Source organism: Euprymna scolopes, chromosome 46 (genome assembly GCF_053919585.1).
Source record: "Euprymna scolopes isolate OS-2025 chromosome 46, ASM5391958v1, whole genome shotgun sequence".
In the NCBI taxonomy this organism is placed as follows: Eukaryota; Metazoa; Mollusca; class Cephalopoda; order Sepiida; family Sepiolidae; genus Euprymna; species Euprymna scolopes.
In genome coordinates this window covers 66,895,101-66,919,123 of record NC_136527.1, presented here as the reverse complement: position 1 = coordinate 66,919,123, position 24,023 = coordinate 66,895,101, and the positions used below count along the sequence as shown (strand labels likewise).

The window sequence follows — 24,023 nt, the reverse complement described above, 5'->3', positions numbered from 1 at the left end:
AACAGTACTGTATGTCTGTACGTAAAAATAGAATAAAGTAATAAAAAGACAGATGTATATTTTTACTTTTACTTTCTGGGCAGTTGTATACATTAGTTAAATAATTAAGATGTCCACTGGATAGTCTGTGTCAAATTTCCAAATGTCTCCAGCTAAATTATTTACGTAATCACATCTTATTTTGATGTTCTTGTCTTCCTATGCATCCATTAATAATCGAGGTACTTGTGCGTTGGCACATCTTGTTGCAGAAATAGGGAGGTATCTTAAGAGATGCAAGAAAAAAACATTGAAATTATTATAGATTTCTGAATACAAGATATTCTAGCCATTAAATAAATTATTGTGACAAAACTTGCACTGTTCTTTTTTGTATATCAGCCATTTTTAAAACCCATTTGCGAGTAAGCACTGATCTTGCCAGCTACAAATCTTTTATTATCAAATGGAAGACTCCCACTATTGGTCCATTGAACTGAAGCATCCATGTCTATGCACTTTTGGTGAATCCCCATCTAGATCTCTGCTGTTTTGTATTGATTGTATCTTTGCTTTCTTTTAATACACGTCGTTTCATCATATACCTCTTGCTTGGTGATCTTTTAAAGACATATTATTTTCTTCATCTCATTTTCCAACGTTTCACGTTACTCTATAAGTCTATAAGTATTTTTAGGTGACATCCTCTCACAGATCTTTAATATTTTTTGCTGCAGCAATGGCTTTTACTTAACTTAGTTTCCCATGATATGAGCTGCTAAAAGTTTGTTTCTTTTTTTTTTTCAATTTTTTTTAAGCTAGAGATGAGTCATTCGGCCAAATGCCAGACATTAACCGGCTACCTCATGTTTCAACCGAGAGATCATTTTATATTTTAATTAAAATTGTTTGAATATATATTTCACTTTAATCTCCGAGTGTATTTGCCAATTAATTTTACAATTCCTGTATATGATTCCAGTTGTGCCTATAATTACTGGAATTATTTAATTGAATGAATTCAGAAATAATAAGTGACATATGTGAGAAAACAATAATGATTTTCGACAAACCGATAACATATATATATATGTATATAATATATATAATTTATATAATATATAATATATATATATAATATATATGATTTATTTACAATTACAAAAAAAAGATACAGTAGAAAATTAATTATTCATGAAAAAAGACATTTGTAAAATCTAGGGATTCGGCTTCAAAATCTACCGATTTGAATTGGAGAGAAAACAGGGAGGTAATTAAGTTTTCAACTTTTCGGATATCTTATGCCAATATCGGTAAAGTAATTTCGAACAGTTATAAATACAGTTCTAAAGTTATTTTTAAAAACATCACAAATTATATATGTAATGTTTATCTTTGTGGTTTCTTAATAAATTCTGCTACAAATTGTTTCAACTTAGTTTTTTACACTTTTTCTTAACCACGTGACCCATTATGTCAAACTCAGCATGTAATTTTATCAAACTGTTATAGAGACTGTTTCAAAAAATTTTTTATCAAACTGTATAGAGACTGTTTCAAGAAAAATTTTATCAAACTGTTATAGAGACTGTTTTAAAATTTTTTTTATCAAACTGTATAGAGACTGTTTCAAGAAAAATAATTTTTTTACATTAACGATTTTTGTAATTTTTTTGATATGTTGCTATTTAAAACGTAACAAGGTACCAGCTTTTACTTGAAAATCAATATTTTTCATTGTAATTTAGAAACACCAAAAAGTAAATAGTTTTGTTTATGAGCCCATGTTCTTACTCATTTTTACTTAAAACCCTTGTTTGTAAATAAAACAGTTAATCTTAGTGGTGTTTTGTCAACTAATAATAAACATATCAAACATATAATCAAAAAGCCTGTTGCAACATTTCTCCGTCATCTTTTTTGTGCCGTTGCTTATTTTGTTCATGTGTACAAGAGCAAGCACTAAGAAGATGTAACCCTTGATCTCATAGCTTTCAGCAGATGAGGCATCCGGCCAAATGACAGACATTCATCCGATACCTTATATTTCAACCAAGAAATCATTTTGTCCCATTAACTGTCCCATTAATTAATAAAGTTTTCTGTGATATAAGCTCTTAAAAGATTGTTATTATTTTTCCATTACAATTACGAAAAAACAATAAAATAGAGAATTAAAAATGAAAAAAGACATTTGTAAAATCTAGGGATTCGGTTTCAAAATCTACAGATTTGAATTGGAGAGTTAACAGGGGAGGTAATTAAGTTTTGCCAATATCGGTAAAGTAATTTCGAACAGTTATAAAAACAGTTCTAAAGTTATTTTTAAAAACATCACAAATTATGTTATGTTCATCTTTGTGGTTTCTTAATAAATTCTGCTACAAATTGTTTCAACTGAGTTACTTACACTTTTTCTTAACCACGTGACCTAATATCAGCATGTAATTTTATCAAACTACGTTTTTTTACATTAACGATTTTCGTAATTTTTGGACATGTTACTATTTAAAATGTAGCAATTACGTAGGTAATCTTGTACTTGAAATTGAATACATTTTCGTTATGATATAGAAACACCAAAAAGCAAATAGTTTTGTTTAAAAGCCCATTTTCTTACATGCTCATTTTTTTTTATTGAAAAACTTTGTTTGTAAATAAAACAGTTAATCTTAGGGGTGTTTTGTCAACTAATAATAAACATAACAAATGTATAATCAAAAAGCCTGTTGCTGTGAGAAGCAACATTTCTCCATCAGCTTCTTTGTGCCGTTGCTTATTTTGTTCATGTGTACAAGAGCAAACACTAAGAAGATCTCATAGCTTTCAGCTCTATAGAAAAGCGGTGGATGTTTTTTTTAAATAAAGTTTTGTTGAGATTATTTGTGAGCACCGGTCCCATGGGCCAGTGGGTAGAACTGATGGCTATCAGTGTAATGATTGTAGGTTCAATCCTCGGCTAGGAAAAGGTGCTAATTTTATCAAACTGTTTTTATCTTTATAGACTTTTTTCACGAAAAGTACATTTTTTTACATTAACGATTTTCGTAATTTTTGGACACTAAGAAGATGTAACCCTTGATCTCATAGCTTTCAGCTCTATAGAAAAGCGGTGGATGTTTTTTATTTTAAATAAAGATTTGTTGAGATTATTTGTGAGCACCGCTCCCATGGGTCAGTGGGTAGAACTGTAGCAGTATCAGAAATTTGGGGATATTCGCAGGCGAAGTCGCCATTTTGAATATACACCTATCTTTCTATCAGATTTTAATAATAGTAAAACGTAATTTAAACCCGTAAATTTTATTTCAATAAAACGAGCAAAGACCAAATTTTAATATCATAAAAGCTTTAATAGAGAAATAAACAATTTTATTTATTTTTCCGTCGATTTCTTCACTTAAGTGACACTTAACATTCGAACAATAACATTACTTGAATCTTACGATAATTATTTTAACGGCAAAATAAAGAACTTACCTGGTTAATGAGTAAGATATGCTTTCTTTTAATCTTCCTGTATGAGAATTTATTCATATTTATGTATTATAATCCATGTATTTTTAAATGGAAGGATTTTTCCAACACACGGCGACGACGGTGTGTCTTTAAAGCAAGTTGTGACGACACCGGAAAGTGAAAAATTATCTCTTACTTATGTACGGAGGCCTATAAGTGTAAAAAAAAAACACTAATTCAGAAACCTTAATAATCTCGATATTGGATTATATTCCTTCAAATTTTCCACTTTTAAAAGTTTTCGGAGGAGCTGAAAACATAAATAAACATATATACGGCAAACGAAACTAATAGTTTCCAAGATAAAAAATTTTACAAATGGTCACAAAGTGGGGGGTCACTTTTCTATAATGATGTGACATCAAATGGGCATCCACTTTATGGCCACATTGCAATGAACAGATTGACGGTAGCAGTACGTTTTTGCCTGACTTAAGGGAGATAACTTGTCCGGTTTTTTTTATTTTTGTGCCTTGACGCTATCGTAGACAAAATCTGATAGTTTTCATTTTTTCATTAAGACGGATTACTATATGACGCAGATGTTCAATGGTATTTTTCGTTTTTTAATATCTTAAAGAAATACCTGAATATTTTTTTTATTATACTATAAATCTGCATTACCCGAATTCGTCTTTGTTTTTTTATATATCGAAAAAAAGGAAACCAGGAATTAAATATAATTATATCAACTGATGGACTATTAATTACTGGAACATTCTAAACAAAACTTAAGCTTCCACGTAAAAAAAAACAAACAAAAAAAAAACACGTGGTTATCGAAAAAAGAAGGATTTAAATTTTGGACTTTACCGGTAAATCACCAGATAAGTAATATTTTTTTGTTGTTTTAAATTTGAGTATTTTATTTATTCATGTTTTATCTTCAATTTGTGATATATAAAACGTTTCAAGCAAAATTAATTATTAAATTTCTCATAGACATTCCAAAATGGGGGGGGGGTGAATTTATAAAACAACGTTTGTCTAAAATATTATATTTAGTTTATCGGAAAGAGCATAAAATTTTACATTCACCCTGAAAAAAACGTAACAATTGAACGAATAGGAAAATTTTGATAGATTTTTAAAGTTTAAAAATTGAAAAATATTCATCTCATAAAAATCAATTGATTTCATTACGTAACAAAATGGCTCCCTAGAGCGCACGCACGCACTTTGTAAACAATGTTTTTTAAACAATGAAAAATAATATTTCTATTATTTTTTAAACAACTTAAATAGTTTATTTTGGAAGCATATTCTATAAAGAAAATAAATAACCCACTTTAGAAAGAGAAATTACGAGTTTTCTATATTTTAATCGCAGTTTTCTGTTAGGGGTGTCAAAAATTCCCCCAAATTTCTGATACTGCTAGTAGAACTGTTGGCTAATTATGTGATGATTGTAGGGAAAGGTGTTAGTCTAATTGCACTGATGAGTTGTGATACAACGAAACAGTACTGTATGTATGTACACATAAAAAGAGAATAAAATAATAAAAAAAACGGACGTATAATTTTTTTTTTTACATTAACGAAAATATTGAACACAAATAAGTTGGGAGTGCTGTAGTTCCACAGTTATTTGCCTCAGGATTCCAGTTTTTTTGTTTTTTTTCGTATAGAAGAAATATTTCATCATCCTTTTTCTCCCAGTACTGTTTACCCCAACATTATTGTAAATCAAGGTTACTTTTTCTTCTTTTTATATCATTATGTCAAGTTTAATATCCCAATTTTATGGATACATAGAAAAAGATGGCTATTAAACATAGTTTACATTTTTGTTTCACTTTACTGTAATCTGTTTTTTTTATTCTAATTTGTGCGACACTCTTGTGCAACATATTAAGCCAGTTCCATGATAGAAGTTGTTCTGCTGGCTTTTCTTTTGTGATGCTAGTGTACCATCTTGGGTTTGTATTTTGGGAGCTCATCAGATAGAGTCCAGTGCTTACAATAGTGGCACAATTCTAATTGTCAATTTTGGAGAATTCCACATATTCTGTTCTTCTGTGCTGTTGTATACATTAGTTAAATAATTGAGATGTCTACTGGATAGTCTGTGTAAAATTTCCACATCTTTCCAACTAATTTACATGATCGCCTCTTCTTTTGATGTTCTTGTCTTTCTATGCATCCATTAATAATCGAGGTACTTGTGCATTGGCACATCTTATTGCAGAAACGGGGAGTTACATGCATCGTTAATTGTATGGGAAGAGCAGAAACTCAGGAGTGTTTATCTGCATAGTTTTGCGTTTGTGTGTCCGTTGCTATGTGTATTTAAAATTGACAAAAGTGTAACACAAATCCTAAAAATGTCCAATTCTCTTCAGTATGAGTTTCGATATGTTTATTTAATTTATTTTCCCAAAATGATTTACCACAAACTTTACAATAATATACCTTTTCCCTTTTTTTTTAATCATTTTACTTTAGTAAGTTTTAAGAGATCAAGGGGCTCCCGCCTGGAGCTAACACTTGATTCTGTTATGATTTAAATTTATATCCGAGGGCTCTTTTAAGAATAGATACTGTTCCCTTTATGGCTGCTATCTGTATTTCATTACAGCTTGGTTTTCCAGGGATTGCTTCTAAGTATTTATGAAGATTCTTTTTTATTAATCCAGTCACTCCTATCACAACCGGTATAATGCTTATTTCTTTCAGACACCATGTCTTTTTTAGATCGTCTTTGTGTGCTTTTTCATGTTTTTGTGTGCTTTTTCATATGTTTATTCAACAATGATTTTGTGTGCTTTTTCATATGTTTATTCAACAATGATTTTGTGTGCTTTTTCATATGTTTATTCAACAATGATTTTGTGTGCTTTTTCATACGTTTTTGTGTGCTTTTTCATATGTTTATTCAACAATGATTTCTGTATAAAGGAAGTCGCACACACCTCACAATTATATGGTTTATCTACATCATGACTTTGCATATGTATAGTTAATTTCCAACTATCGGAAAATGATTTGCTGCATATTTCACAAGAATATGGTTTCTCTCCAGTATGACTTCGAATATGTATAGTAAGATACTCTTGAGTATTATAGAATTTACCACATATAGCGCAAGGATATGGCTTTTCTCCAGTGTGTGTTCTCATATGTTTTTTCATGGTTTTCTTCTGTGCAAATGACGTCCCACACACATCACAAGTATAGGGCTTCTCTCCAGTGTGAGTTCTCATATGTCTTTTCATGATTCCCAATTGTCCAAATGACATTCCACACACGCTACAAGAATATGGTCTCTCTCCAGTATGCATTCTCATATGTATTCTCATGAGTGCCTGCTCTGCAAAAGACATCCCGCACACATTACAAGAATATGGCTTTTCTCCAGTGTGACTTCGAATGTGAATAGTTAGATTTTGTTTAGTTGTATATGATTTATCACATATATCACAAGTATATGGCTTTTCTCCAGTATGACTTTGAATATGATAAGTTAGATTGTGTTTAGTTGTATATGATTTATCACACATATCACAAGAATATAGCTTCTCTTCAGTGTGTATTTGGATATGTTTTTTTAATGTATATTTATATGAAAATCCTTTTCCACATATATCGCAACAAAATGCTTTCTCTTCAAACTTCGGCATTTTAGCAGAATCTGTTTCTCTGGAAATAAAAAACAATAAAACTACTATCAGACTAAGAGATTACATATATAAGTGCAAGTAATATTGTTTTTCTTGTTCAATTATATATTTACAGCAGTAAGCGTTGCATCATGTTCAAAAGAATTCCTTGCTCAACATGTAAGGATACAATGTTGAAACGGTACACCATAATTTAAGAAGATTGACAGATGAGTAAATGAAGATTACATTTTTATGTCTAATTATTTTTAAAAGTTAATTATTAACCTTTTATATAACATCATTTCAAACATTTCAGTTTTGTATGGTTTTCATTGTCATGTTTGTGAAATCGTAATCCATTTTAATCTGTAAGAATGCATTTTCTAATTGAAGTATCTGTAAAATGAACAGAAAATAAAAATAGATTATGATATACAATTTCTCAATGTTAACAAGATATTATAGCTTTAGAAAATAGATTTGATTAACAAGTCATATTATTAAATTACATCATTAAGAATATTAGGATACTTTATTTATTGTGATCAAAGATTTTATAACATTCTTTCAAGACTTCATTATAATCAAAAAAGAATTAAGGATAGTTGTATGAGATTTATTCAAGAGTGTTATAATAATAAGAATGCATGTGTAAATCGATTGTCCACTACTTTACAAAAATCCATTTTTTGGCCTCATTTCTTTACTTATTTATAATAACACGGCCAGAATCTTGTGTAGCAAATGCTAATATTTGACCTCAACAACACTCATCACCTCATTAGAATGGTCGGCATAGGTTTAAACCATCGATCCCCAAAGAGAAGGGATTTTATTAAAAATAATATTAACAATGCGTTTTATGCACAGTAAGTCAGCTGAAAATGAAAAATATAAAGAAATTACTGTAAGAGCGTGATGGATGAAGCTATAATTAGTATATTTATACCTAGAGTTCACATTACATCAAAGAAATTAGGAACTTTCGATTTCTGGAAAATCTCTAAATGTGTGGAAAATAATGAGCAATTAATAATTGCCCATCATTCAACCAAAATCAAGTCATTTCTACAGCAATGCTAAACTAGTAAATAAATGAGCCGCTGAGATGATCGCTGTACTCTATGCCAAGTGCCTTAGTGAATCTGGATTTCCTGACAGCAGTACTGATACAAGGTGTCAAGAATTTTTTGAAAGAACTGACCTGCAAAATTATCGACCCAGACATCTCTTCATATTCCTCATTAATATGTTAGAAGTATTAATCAATCTAGTGATACTTCACCATTCTTAAAATGCTTAACTTCGTCGAACAACAAGACTGATATTTGATACATTCAGATTTTAAATCAAAATAAAGAACCCGATAGTTGTCAGTGGCCACTCAAATAGTACAACATAGATGTGATTACCAATCATCAATCAATATTAAAGCATATATTAATTGTGATATTCACAAAACGACACATGATGCAATCTTTAACATCAATTTTCAAGTCTTTAACAGCATATTTTTCAAATATGTAATGGAATTTTCAGGACATCAATCACATTTTGGTCATAATACTTGGATGATTAGATTTTATTATGAAAACTCATTCATATTGTCTCAATTTTGTTTCTTTTTATTATTGTTATCTGACCCTCATCTACTGTATTATGTAGTTTATTTAGCGTTTGTTCAAAAGTGATAGTGTCATGAGAAAATCAATGGTTTATGGCTAGCGACATAACGATTTACAGGGTAGACATTTTGTTGCCCAGCTTAGGAACACGTTTCTTCTCTATTGTATCTTGAAGGGCTTATCTGTTTAGTTCGAATGTTTAAAGTGCAGACATTCAAATGGTATTAGGGGGGTCTCTTTCAGGATTTATTTGTTTTGAAATTATTCTACTTTCTGTCCTTTTTGTTTATTTTATAATTCTTTCAACATATTCACACAAAAAGAACACTACTATTTCTTATAGTAAATCAGAGCTTCAGGTCAAACTTTCCTGGTGTTCAGTTCTTTTTTGCACAGATATCTTCAAATGTTGGTTCTTATTGAGACTAACTCACCTTTCTGCTTGGCTCACCCAGTCTAATCGCACAGCTTTATAATGAAATCCGTTCTAAAATTTCTGTCTCATAATTTGCCCCAACTTGTCACCTTTTCTAAATGCTTTTCTGTTACTGACCTTCATTAACAATCCTTTCTTGATCTTTTTCTTTCTTCCGTTCTTTAAGCATGTTGTATTTCTTGTTCATTAGATTCTCATGGTCATGCTGCTGTTGATGTTGAGATTGACTTTTTCTAAGAATTCCATTGATCGTCCCTTTCATATTAAGACGTTTAACCCAAGTAAAGCTGATTTGGATGTTTAACTCTAAATTGGATACGCTTCACAGCTTCCTATATGAGGTTCCATAGATCCTATTTTTGGTATGTCTCTTAATGCTGTTGTTAAAACCAGATATATAAAATCAACAGTAGGTTCTTTGATCGATCGATGCCTCTATTCAGTCTCGAAAGACAAAGGATACTCCTGTAGAGGCAGTTGCGTGTGTAATTGTGAGGCAAGGGTCATGCAATCTCTTACCACACCTCTCCTGTTTGAGTCCAGTGGCAAGGAGAAGACCAGGGCGACTGGAAACAATGCCGAGATAAGCAGAGAGCATACACTGGAAGTCCTAAATGGTCACCCATTTATTACTGACCAGGCTCAACGGGAACAGGTGTGTCAACGTGATTATGCCATATAGGTTCTTTGATATGACAGTGGCAAAAATAATTTCTACGATTTTTAATGATTTTCAAGTGATTTAATCTAATTTATCTAAAACTGATCTCTTTGGCCATTTTTTTGTTTACAATTCTCGCATGATTCTGATGCTTTTATTCCGAATTTTTTTAAATTGGTCAATCTCTAGATTCTGTGATTATTAATCCAAATATTGTTGCTATTTTTCATGTTGCTCTTGACTAATCTATGGCTTTCGGTCCCGTTTTGATTCCTGTTGTTCATAAACATTGTGGTCTTGAAATCTTTTGTATCCTCTCAAAATGGTTTAATCTGTTGTCTCAGTTCTTTTTTCCCTTCTTGGAAATATTTCTCTGTTGTTCCTATCTTGAAAAAGTGTGATTGGTCGAACCAAATTAAATATAGTCCTGTTAGTTTTCTTTCTAATATTAGCAAAGTGTTTTAGAGATTGTTCCACGGCAGGCTTGTTAATATTCTAGAAAGTCTGGCCCTATTTGTTGAATTTTGTAGTTTTCGTTCAATAGCTGATCTATATTCTGTTGTAACTTTATGGTTCTGTCAAATTATGAATAAAAAGGGGAAAAGGGTAGAGACATTGGCATTTCAAAGCGTTCAAAAAAGTGTGGCATCCTGGTCTTCTATATAAATTTTGAGATTATTATATTGGTGGTAAACTTGTTGACATTAGATCTTTTCTTTCTGATCAATGCTTATGAGTAACTAGATCTTCATTTTCTTTTCCTATCAATGCCAGTGTTTGACAAGGGTTTATTTCTAGTCCCAACACTGTTTTTTCTTTATATGAATGATATATTTATATAACATTTACACTCGTCTATTTAAATCGGATCAGTTGAAATATTCAGCTAGTTTAGAAGTTTATCTGAATTCAGTTATAAATTGGTAAAAAATATCTTGTTTTGTTTAATCTTAAGACTTAGCTATTGTCTTTCAATCGTATACATGTCCCTTTTCTTCCTGGGTAGCTCGTCTCTAGATGATTAAACAATATTAAAACTTCTTGTGTTTCTTTCTCCTCAAATCTTTCTTAGAATTCATATATTTAATTTCTTTTTCTGCCTCTTGTAAAATCGTTATTCCTTATTGCTCTAACACTGACGACTCTTCTCCATCTTTACCAAAATACTATCAGACCATGCATGTAGTACTGTTGTCATATTTTCTGTCTTGTTTGAAGAATCTTGATAATTTGCAGAAACGTATCTGTAATTTGATTGGCCTCACCCTTCTCTACTGCAATTCTCTTTCACAGACAGCTCATTTGTTCTGTTCATCTAGTGATCACCATCAGTTCATTGTTTTAATACCCAATTATAAAACAGATTTTTATTCCAGTAGCATTTTACTAATGAATTCAAGGCGGTTGAACTCCCTTCCTGCTTACTGTTTTCCTTCTACCTACAGCCTTGGTCTTTTCAAGACTAAGATCAATAGGCATATCCTGCCTTTGCAGTCATCATCTTTGTTTTTGTTAGCTCTTTAATCACGTGGCTTCAAGCCTTGTCTCACTCAATATCCATTAAAAAAATTACTGGACAAAAGTTAAGAAACGAACCTGTTAATATTTGATTGTGAACAACAGATCAACAAATTTTTATATTTGATAAGAATTACATTATTTTTCATGATTTCTTTGCATCGTCGACCACGTGATCATGAATAAAAAAACTGCAGTAATTTTCTCTTATTCAGCTTTTAATATTAATATTGATACCAAAAATGATCTTGCTTTTGCATGTTTCTTTTCTGATGCCTTTATCCAGTTATCTTTCAAACATTTTTTATTAGATTTGGGTTGAGGTTTTATGCTCAAAATATCATTAGCGTTATTTCTCCTTTAATAGCCACACCATTCTGAACCTCCTGTCAATTTGTATTGTACCACATAAAATAAGAGATTCATAAAAATGATGATGTAATCTTGTTACCATATGCTATTGAAAAAAGCCTTTTGTAAATTCTAGCATTCATATTGCCAAGTATGCACATGAAAGGGCTAACTCGTTAAGATGAAATCATTCCCCAGCCTATCCCACTGCCACCACAAACTTAACAATTTTATTGACACATTGTGAAGACAGTCTTTCACTCATTCTACAAGAAACATAAGTTTTGTCATCATAACAAAATAAATCACTGAAATGAATTGTATTCCGTCATGTGTTAAGTGTACCTTTTGTTTTGATTTGAAATGAACATCTTTGACACTGCATCCAATCCTGTATTTCTTTAGATCTTATCTGGCTCTTCATTAAATTTACACAAATTTTTATTTATTTAATTGATGTATAGCATGTATTTTTTAAAATTTTGATGAATGTTTAAAACAATTTTAAATATATCTTACATCATACATAAGAATATACGTAAACTAAACTAAAAAAGTAACTTTTCTTTCAGAATTATTAAACAAACGAAAGATTTATCATTCATTAAAGGAACTTATTAAAAAGTTTAAAAAATAAATAAACTATATTTAGAAAATTATAGCTGAAAATCATTCAAAGACTATATTTTTTAATTGAACCAAATATATATATATTTTATTGACACATTGAGAAGATAGTCTTTCACTCATTCTACAGCATCCATAAGTGTTGTCTTTGTTATATTACAAAACTGAGCATATGGAAAGCAAGAAAGTGAAAAATAAAAAGGCATATGGGAAAACTTTGTAATTCTTGGTGTCGATTGATCTGTTTGCTAGCATTGTACAGGTCTGGTGCTGATGGTTTGGATTGATCTGTTCGCTACTGCTCGTACAGTTCGGTTGCTGATGGTGTGGATAGATCTGTTCGCAAGTGCTCGTACAGTTCAGGTGCTGATGGTGTGGATTGATCTGTTCGCTTCTGCTCGTACAGTTCGGTTGCTGATGGTGTGGATAGATCTGTTCGCAAGTGCTCGTACAGTTCAGGTGCTGATGGTGTGGATTGATCTGTTCGCTAGTGCTCGTACAGTTCGGGTGCTGATGGTGTGGATTGATCTGTTCGCTAGTGCTCGTACAGTTTGGGTGCTGATGGTGTGGATTGATCTGTTCGCTAGTGCTTGTACAGTTCGGGTGCTGATGGTGTGGATTGATCTGTTCGCTAGTGCTCGTACAGTTCGGGTACTGATGGTGTGGATTGATCTGTTCGCTAGTGCTCATACAGTTCAGGTGCTGATGGTGTGGATTGATCTGTTTGCTAGTGCTTATACGGTTCAGGTGCTGATAGTGTGGATTAAATTTTTCGCTGGTGCTCGTACAGTTCAGATGCTGATGGTGTGGATTTATTTGTTCACTAGTTCTCGTACATTTCGGGTGAAGGTGTCTGTTGGGTCAAGTGTGTTGATTCATTGGATTTCTCTGACTCGAGTTTTGTTTTTGAGAGAGAAATGCGGTGTCTTCGAGGGTGGCAAAGTCAGATTTTACACTATGATGCAAGTATCTTTGAACCTCAGACACTATGCCAGTTGTGGCATAATGGCTGTCCATTATCTTGACGAGGTGGTAAATGTTAGAATTCCACGGTTTGACTTTTTCGCTCATAAGCATTGCACTTATGATCAAAATAAGTCGACGAATAGCTCACAATTCTTGTCCTTCTTAAATTTTCTCTTGATGTGCACGGCTGCTTTTCCAAGTGTATTTTCAAGCTGGCCTGCATCTTCTCGACGTTCTAGGTCCCAGGCTTGGCTTAAGTGCTGAAAAGTGGTCATCTGGCTGCCATGGGTTGGTAAGAGATACTTCTTTAGGAGGGTGAAGGTGGCTGTATCTTGGTCAGAGTCGAGCATCTGTTGGAATACACCTTGATCCAATAAGTCTTTTGCGGACTTGACAAATTTGCCTTCCAAGTGTGGGTAAGATCCTAACTCTGGTGCGACGTGAATCATATATATTTTGTTTAGTGCAGTAATAAACTAACTCACATCATTTCCTGGGCAGAAGGTCTTTTCCTGTCTCATGGCATCTTGAATTGTTTGTTGGTGCATGAGTAATTTATAATCACCATTAGCCTGGGCAGTGATGGCTGTTATTGCAGCTGATTTTAAGGCAGTTGTCATGGCATCTATGTCGAGTCGAATTTCCTGGAGTTCATCTTCAGAAGGCTGTGTGGGTCATCAAGTTGAAAAGAAGCTTTTTTGTTCCTTAATTAGCCTGAACAGTTCGGATCATGTGAAACCTTTATAGTTGTCCATATTTCTCTTGCTAAATGCTCTGATACCAATTTGTTATATTACATAACTGAGCGTATGGAAAGCAAGAAAGTGACAACAAAAAGATTGAGTTTAAACATTTTATTTAAAGTTTAAATGATTGTGAAATGATCTGTTAGTGTGTCAGTTTTGATGGCAGCAGCGGTGGTGGTGGCACGGCAGTAGGAATGCTGATCAAGTGCTGATATGAACTCAGTGGCGATCTAAGTTACTGTTAGGCTGGGTGAGGGGCGGTGATGGCAGAAATGTGGCTTAGCACGTGCGGCGATCCTTAATAGCTGGTGTCGCTAGCAAGGGATTAGTGAGCTGTGATGTGGCGGCGGCAGTGCACAGTAATCTCAGCATCTGGTATTGCTGGCAAGGGGTTAACTGCTAGTGGCTGTTGATGGAGCGAAGTTCACAGCTTGCCACACATGGGCTGATCTGCTGGTTGTTGAAAAAGCTGATGCTTTTATAGTCACGGAGCGGACGTAGTAGTGAACAAAGGGAGTTTTAATCACCGGTTGGTGTATTGCTTTTTATTTGTGTTTATTTTTTGTGTTTTAATACATTGTAGGAAATCGTCTGTTTGGTGTATGTATACATTTGTTATATTGATTTCAAGCTAAGAAAGTTGTGAATGTAATCTAGTCAGTGTTGTACTGTTGCAGTGTTTTGTGAAATAATTATCCGTGCTTATATGCTGCCGGAGTTGCATTTGCTGTCATGTTTGTGTTTTGTATTTTGGTTTTTCTTTTGATGTACGGTTTCTCTCGCAGCTTTCTCAAGCTCAAGGTCCGTCTTACAGTGCGGATTGCAGCATTATCCTGTTGGAATAACCATCAGTCTCCACACAAACGATGACCCTCCATCATCAAAGATACTTTTTGTAGCATGCTAACATAACCAGCTGCTGTCTAACAGCCTTGCACCACCTGGAGCTCCATCGTCCCTCTGTAAGAAAAGGCACCCATTATACCATTACGGACGCCCACCATTATGATGTGTGGAAAAAATTCCAAGTGGCATATTTTTCTCATGCCAATATCGCTGGAAGCCATAAGGACCATCTAAATTTAATTTTTCTCATCAGAAAACAGGACTTTCTTCCACTTCTCAATGTCCCAGGTTTTGCATTCACTACCAAATCTTAATTGGTCCAGTTTGTGACATGGAAGCAATCGAGAAATTTGTTTACGCTTTTTTATTTACCATCCCTTTTTGTTGGAAGTGTCATCTGATGGTTATTGGACTGCAATCAGCATCTGTAACCGCCTTAATTTGACTAGAAGAAAGTCTTCTGTCATTCATAACAACCTGTCTGATTCTCCTACTCAATGCAGGAGAAATTGGGGGGGGGGCTACCAAAGGATTTTGCTTTTCCATAATTCTCAGTGTTCTTTAGAAAGTTGCAAATAACAGTTTTACTTTGATTTACCTTAACTGCTACCGCTCGCTGTAACAAACCTTGTTTATGGAATCCTAGAATTCGAGAGCACTCAACTTCGGTTAGTTTTCTTGCTAATCTCTAACTGAACTATAAACATTAGAATTACCATAAATCTTAAAATGTATACCCTTGGTCTTATAATTTTGATCATGTGTAAAAAGCTTAATTTAATAAAAATGCAAATTTTAAAATAAATTTTTTGGAATGTACCTTTTTGTTTCATAACCTTTTAGATTATGGTATTAGTAACCTTCAGTCGGAAGAGTTTAAAGTTTATCCTTTAAAAAAGTTCGTTTTTTATAATATTTTTAAGTTGTAAATTTTTGATCAGCAGTGTATCTGCTTATTCTGATAACATTTCTTTTATTTAAAAAAAAAGGAGGCTTATTTACAATTTTTTTATTATTATTAAAATATGTGTATAATGCGTGCTTACAACTAAAATCTTGTACTTCTTTTTACTATGCACAATTTTAATGTTGCGATTTAATTTTGTAACAGACGAACATATGTAACATGCAAAACCATTTTTTATTTTAATTAAAAAGATTTGGGGATTTAGCAGTAAAACCAACATGCGACTAAGGGTAAAAATCAAATGTACAATAAATAAAAGTTACTTTTCCACCTTTCCACCTGATTTTTTGCTTGTTTTTTTAGCATTACAAGCATATGCTGTATTTTCATGGACATCAGCAATATTACATACCTAATGTGCTTCAACAAGTCATATCTTTTTTATTTGTTGGTCAATTTTTATGGAAAGATTATAAAATAAGCATTCCGATGATGTTAATTTATTTTTATGCACCAGGTTAAAAATGAAAAAAAAAAAACGGTAAAAAAAATGATGGCAGCAAAAAGGGAAACTATTTTTTCAATGTTTACATTTTATACGTTATGCTTGGATACATATGCGTGGGGTTAAATTTGATTGGATATGGCTGGAATTTTACATGCTATAGCCCATCTCTACTAGTGTTTGATTTTTTTACGATCACAGGAAGCAAAGTTACAACCGAGCAAAATTAACAAAGAATATTTCAAAATTGATCAGATAAATCAGATATATATAGATAATCGTTTCAAAATTATTTGCATGTATATGTAAATATTTGATAATTATTAATTGTGCAGAAATTTCTTTAAAATGTTAAAATTAACAGATAAACCTCTCGCAAAACACTAATACTAATATAATGCGCTGAGCTGACTAAAGTATTCTCTTAAAAATAGAAAACTGTTTTTCTGTTTTCACCATATGAGACTAATCATTGTTTATTCTGAGTTTGTGAATTTAAAAAAAATTATTTTCAAGTTTTTCAAATTCGATTTCCAAACAATACTATATTGAAACAGGGTTATTTATGCCATTTTTCGCATTCGCTGTTTTTTTTTGTTTTTATTTTTCAGATTTTTTTAAGAAGTTTTAACATTGTTCATTTTTCATAAAGTTCTGTTTCTTTTTTTTCCACCACTTTACATTTTCTTTTTAAGTTTTTGTTTTTCCGATTTTAAGAAAGTTTAACATTGTTCGTTTATTGTCTTTTTTCCAATTTTTTTAAAGAAATTTTAATAATTTTTTTGTTATATAGGGTGGGCCAAAATAAGGATCCTATCTTTAAATTTGAATAACTTCCACAAAATAAAAGTTAAACTCACCAAACTTTGTGTGTGTGTAGACTGACCTTTCCGAGATTTTTTTGAAATAAACAAAACAAATTTTGGCCGAAAAACACTTCTTAAAACTTACATGAATTTATGAATTTTTAAAAATAGGACCCTTATTTTGGCCCACCCTGTATAATATTTAAACATTGTTTTTTTTGTTATATAATATTTAAAGATTGTTTTTTTGTTATATAATATTTAAACATTGTTTTTGTTATATAATCTTTAAACATTATTTTTTGTTATATAATATTTAAACATTGTTTTTTTTGTAATATAATATTTAAATATGTTTTTTGTTATATAATATTTAAACATAATTTTTTGTTGTATGATATTTACACATTTTTTTGTTATATAATATTTAAACATTGTTTTTGTTATATAATATTAAAAATCGTTTTTGTTATATAATATTAAAAATTGTTTTTGTTATATAATATTCAAATATTATTTTTTTATATATTTAAATATTGTTTTTTGTTATATACTATTTAAACATTATTTTTTGTTATATAATATTTAATTTTTTTGTTATATAATGTTTAATTTTTTTTGTTATATAATATACCTTGATTTTTGTTATATAATATTTAAAAACTGTTTTTTGTTATATAATATTTAACCATTGTTTTTTGTTATATAATATTTAACGATTATTTTTTTTATATAATATTTAACATTTTTTGTTATATAATATTTAACATTTTTTGTTATATAATATTTAAACATGATTTTTTGTTATATGATATTTAAACATTGTTTTTGTTATATAATATTTAAACATTGTTTTTTGTTATATAATATTTAAACATTATTATTTTTTGTTATATAATATTTAAACATTGTTTTTTGTTATATAATATTTAAACATTATTATTTTTTGTAATATAATATTTAAATATTTTTTGTTATATAATATTTAAAATTATTTTTTTGTTATATAATATTTAAACATTGTTTTTGTTATATAATATTTAAACATTGTTTTTTTTGTTATATAATATTTAAACATTGTTTTTGTTATATAATATTTTACATTGTTTTTTGTTATATATTTAAATATTATTTTTTTGTTATATAATATTTAAATTTTCTGTTATATACTATTTAAATATTTTTTGTTATATAATATTTAAACATTGTTTTTTGTTATAGTATTTAAACATTATTTTTTGTTATATAATATTTAAACATTGTTTTTTTGTTATATAATATTTAAACATTGTTTTTTGTTATATAATATTTAAACATTGTTTTTTTTGTTATATAATATTTAAACATTGTTTTTTGTTATATAATATTTAAACATTATTTTTTTGTTATATAATATTTAAACATTGTTTTTTGTTATATAATATGTAAACATTGTTTTTTTGTTATATAATATGTAAACAGGTTTAATACTTCGCTTATTCTTTTATTTTTATTTTCCTCCACCTGCAACACACACCTCTAAACACCCGGGCAATGGCAGATACCCCCACTAGTAACAAATAAAAGGTACTTGTGCAATTATGTTACCATGCTGAAATAATAACATTATTATTTAGAAACCCATTCTTAACATGGGAAGGAAGGATGTTTTGTTAACTATTCTGTACTTTCACCTAAAAATTAAATAAAAAAAGACACTGTGAAACTTGAATTTATTTTTAACTCATTATCAAGACCACTTTTTCGAATCTGTAAAACACACCCGTTTTTTTTTAACTGAGGATACTTAAATAATAATAATTGGGGGTTCGATAAAGAATTTCATTATTATGCATTTTGTAAATTTTTAACTCATTTCCACCTTAACATTTTTCTTGAAAAAGACTACTTAAAGGTTTTCGGGTATGCTAAACACGAATATCACATTTAAATTTTCCACAAATAAGTAGTTTTCCGGATATTAAGCAATGTCATTTCTTATGTTATTGTTGGTGGCCATCTTAGTATGTGCGTTTGTGCATATTTTTTCAAGGTTGCGCTTGCATGTACCAAGATGGCTACCAGCGATAACATAAGAAATGATATTGGTTAATATCAAGAAAACTAGTTATTTGCAGAAAATTTAAATACGATATTTGTTTTCAGCATACCCAACAACCTTTAAAAGTAATCATTTTAAATGTTGAGGTGGAAACAAGGTAAAAAAATTACCGTTTTATTTCTTTGTTCACATAATTGAATTTCCAGTAAAACAACAATAGAAATGACAAAAATTATCATCAACTGATGAATATATAGTTGTTGCTTATCAGGATTCCTAGTATTCTGGTACTGTGAAAGTTATATCGAGGATTCATGTAGAGTACGATTTATGGTTGCATCTCAGAAAATAGGGGTATATTTTGGGCCAGATAGAGAGGATTTACTAAATTGAAAATTGGACTGGTCCCAAAATGGTCGACTATGGGAATTTCAATCTATTACACAAATCCAAAATCTATATGAAAATTTTCTTCGATTTATTTCTGAGATTAATCCATATCTACTCAATTTTTTTTTCTTTGAGGGGAGTAGTAAATACCATCCATTACTATATTATATATATGTTAGGAAATAGGTCGAACATAAGAAAGAAATATAGTAAATCATATTGTAGACACGTTTTACCGGAAGTGAGGGTCAGCTGATCAGATCTGCGTGTGAGTCATGTGATCAGGTTAGCTGGAGTGAGTGAGTTTGGTTTGGACGTAGAGAAGAACAGATGGCTTAACAGGTCGTCCCCTCCCCTTCACTGGGGGGAGGACGCTGACGTGTGTGAAAATAAGATTTAAGCAATATTCCTACTTCAATAACAACCATGATAATGAGAGAAATGGATCACGGTAATGTCCTATAATACTTAGTTTTGTTCATAAATAGACATCCACTGTATGATACCATGCACCGGTTTTAAAAAAATTTGAATTTGTAAATTTGAATTTATAATTCATGGCTTATGGTAAAGAGATAAAGCAGATTTGACTGCATAATCAGAAAGAACACACAATTTTACATAAGAGTGCCAAGTTTCATGAGAATAGCTTGAAAAATAAATAAATGGTGGCGAAATTACCGAATTTCTTGAAATGTTGAGGCCCGTAATTTAGCCCACTTTTTCTAAAGAAAAATGTCCACGGAAAAGCCTAAATTTTGGCACTTTAAATTCTTTTGAACTACTGATGGTATTTTCAAACGGTTTTAAGCATCTTTTACATAGCTCTTTTCATGCACGGTGATAAAATAACAATTATTTAAAAAGAAAAAGTTAACTAGTAATGCTTGTTTTTTAAGTAGTTTAAAATGCTATTTATTTTGTAGCAACTAAACTTAATAGAATAAAAAATGTTTACATTTTGTTTTCCATGAGCTAACAAGCAAAGAAACATTTTATTTTGAAAATTTGAGTTAGAAATCTTTTCAACTTGTATATATATATATATATATATATATATATATATATATATATATATATATATATACACGTTTCTGTAGAAATATATTTTATTTCCTTATAATATATACCAATCCTTATTTAAGAAGCTCAATGTAATTACAGAGCAATACAGTGAATAAATGACAAAAGATTATATTCTAAAGTTCAATATATTGACCATCTCATAATTTCTTCCTTTAAATCAGTTAATATTTACAATTCTTGACAGTATCTGTTTCGTAGCGCAAAACGTAAACAGGTATTTACAGCTTCTCTTCCAATTATTGGATTTTTAATCATGTCAAAACGCACTTCATTTCTTTTCGACGGATTGATTGTTGCTATTTCTTCTGAGGAGTTAAGGGAAAAATAGATTCACTTATTGATATAATAATTAAGTGATTGATTTTGCGCTACAAAACAGATACTGTCAAGAATTGTAAATGTCAACTGAATTAAAGGAATAAATTGTAAGATGGGAAACATCATGAACTTTGGAATATATTTGTTTTTCATTTATCCACTATATATATATATATATATATATATATATATATATATATATAATTAGCATTTATTTGGCTCCCACAAAGTAATTGTTAGAAGTTTTACACTTTGGAAAAGAAGGGTTTTTTACTTATAAAAGGTCTTTTTAATTAAAATGTGTTTGTAAGTAAAAAAAACTGTTTTTATAATTATTCATTTTTATACTTTACATTGAATTTGTTAGCAGATAGAGCAGATAATATGCATTAAAAAGTAATTAGAAATCCTTCTAGACTGAGGCAATTTTATTTTATTTTTAGGTGGGGGATGCATTAAACATCCGATTTTTCATTATGCTTGTATATAAACATCCAATATATATGACGCCCTATTTTTTTTTATGTATATAAAAGACAAAACGGGCACGCGTTTTTATGTCCAAGAAAGGCTGGGGGGGGGAGTTCTCAGGGATTACTATTGCTTAGAACTTCTTATATACTGTGTAGATCATAATATGTACAAATTGCGAATGTGCGTCACATCTAGAATTATTTACGTCGACTTTTACAAAATTATTGCTATATCGGCTTCTCACGTGTTGGTTGGGCTTTTTCGTATAAAAGCGAAACTGATGTGAAACTAAGGAGCAGTTCTCGGCTACAGGCCGGGAACATCCAGAAAACGATTGACGTTTGGTCAATGTCAGTTTTCACTGTCATATCAGACAATTGCTTTCATTTGGACACTTCCCTAATAAAAGAGGAGCTGGTTTTTCCCAAAATGTTATGGAAAAAAAAAACCAAAGTTGGGAAAAACTAACCCAAAAGAACTATCGCGCAGTAAAATTAAGTGCGGAATTAAATTGTTCATTCACTGTGGCGTGATGTTTGACCTCATTTAACACGCACAGGTTACATCACTTTTAATGATCTTATTTCACACATTTTCAGTTCTCTGCTATCTTTGTGAGGCTGTAAATCCTCAGCCTATCAACCTTAAGGTTTCAGGTTCACACCCACCTACCTACCAAAACTTTTTTTTCTTTTAAACCTCCAAACACCCGGGCAACACCGGGTACCCCCGCTAGTCTTATAATAAATCTTTAAATTTGACCTCATGTCGAACTTTGTTCATATGAGAAAGTCAGTAAATAGCGAAGTTTGTTTGTTCTTTTTATATAAAAAGTAAGTTGCATAAGGATCTGTAAATAAAATCATGTATCTTTAAATAATTTTTGTTTGTTTGCCCAATATACAAAAATGTAATCTTATTTTATTTTGTATTTATTTACAAATACGTTTCTTATAAATATATTTTTAGTTAAAAAAATTTTTGTAAATAAAACCGTTATCAAACAAAACGTTCTTTTCAAATAGTAAACCCCTAAATTACTCTCGTGGGTAAATAATTATCCTTGTGGGAAAGTTTTTCTTTGTGTTTTTTTTTTTAAATAATTTCTTAAAAAATTGTAAATAAAAGTCTTTTAAAAATGTTTTTCGTTTGCTTGCAGAAAAAAAAACGCAAACTTTCATTTAATCTGAAAAGTTTAAAAGGAATAAATGTATATATTATTTTTATTATTCTGTAAAGTGTACACAATTTAAAAGAATATTTTTAATAAAAAAAATTTGCGTATTATCATTTTCTGATAGATTATTTGTATTTCTTTTATATTTGAATATTTGCTTAAATATTTATTTCCCTTTAACACAATATTAAAATAATAGATAAAACTTTTTGAAGCAGCACCACCACTAATCTTAGGCACGAGCCGCCATTGTCACAATACTTAAAATCAAACGGGTTTGTATTACTTTACACATAGATTCGAAAAAGTTGTCAAAAAACAAATATATAACAAATAAATATTATCAAAGGAAAGATAAGTTACTTTTCTACCAAACTGGATACATTTTTTTGTTTTTATTCAATGTAACATGTTTATTCAGCTCGAAAAACATGCAGTGTTTACCGATGTATTGGTAAATTCAAAATGGCGCCCGACACTCTCTTTAACATGGTAAGTTTGGGAAAAGGTGTTATAAAAATAAACTAGATAAAATACCATTTAAAAAACACCTAATATATGTCAACTTATGTCACGTAACATATAATGAGCGAATTTCTAACAGTATTTTGTCTAGTTTATTATTTATAACATCTTTTCCTGAACTTACCGTGTTAAAGAGAGTGTCGGGCCCCATTTTGAATTTTCCAATACATCGGTAAACACTGTATGCTTTTCGAGCTGAATAACATGTTACATTGAATAAAAATACGAAAAATATATCCAGTTAGGTAGAAAAGTTACTTATCTTGACTTTAATAACATTTATTTGTTATATATTTGTTTTTGTTTTTTTTTTTTTGTTTTTTGACAACTTTTTCGAATCTATGTGTACAGTAATACAAACCCGAGTTAAACTTCATGATTGCAAAAAAAGAAGGGGGGGGGCTTTTAAAAATATCGGATTACAGAGAATTTTATATTACCATTTTTCGTTTTCTAAATCATATCAAAACAAAAAGGAAACGTAATAGTTTGGACGCGCCTCTGTAATAAAAAAGAACATTTAAAAGTATTTAAATTCAAATGATACTTACTTTTTGATTGGCAATCTGCTTTCAACAAAGAAACAATAATAAAATGTGTTAATTAAAACCAGACGAGTTTGACGTGTGGAAATTGACATTGAAAATGGCGACCGGAAAAGCAATTTCGCAGAAAATTAAAATATTATTTTCATTTATGATTTCTAGTTCTCTATTACTTTTTTGTCGTGACGTGTTAGTAAAAATTAACTATTACGATTTTATCGTTAAAATGTATTAATATGTTTTTAACAATAAAAAAAACAAAACACCTGATTTTTTTAATGAAAAAATGAAAACACTTAATATGAGTGGGGATAAAAAACAAAAATCATTGTGTTAATGTTGTTGAGTTTTGTTGATCTTAATATTTATCTAA

At 30.3% G+C, this 24,023-nt stretch overlaps 1 protein-coding gene across 1 annotated transcript; it reads right to left on the bottom strand.

Moving 5' to 3' along the window:
* Positions 1–4,457: 4,457 nt before the first annotated feature.
* LOC145270977 (uncharacterized) lies at positions 4,458–23,749 on the bottom strand. Its single transcript, XM_080126513.1, has 2 exons — positions 23,657–23,749; positions 4,458–7,137 (listed from the first exon to the last, which is right to left on the bottom strand). The coding sequence occupies exons 1-2, from the start codon at positions 23,743–23,745 to the stop codon at positions 6,312–6,314; spliced, it is 915 nt and encodes a 304-aa protein (XP_079982639.1). The 5' UTR covers positions 23,746–23,749; the 3' UTR covers positions 4,458–6,311.
* Positions 23,750–24,023: the final 274 nt, after the last annotated feature.

Excerpts from the sequence above, each read along its gene's own strand:
- LOC145270977 (XM_080126513.1), bottom strand. The coding sequence starts at position 23,745 with ATGTCAATTTCCACACGTCAAACTCGTCTGGTTTTAATTAACACATTT. Across the intron at positions 7,138-23,656 it reads AGCAGATTGCCAATCAAAAA|AGAAACAGATTCTGCTAAAA; the intron begins GTAAGTATCATT and ends TTTTATTTCCAG.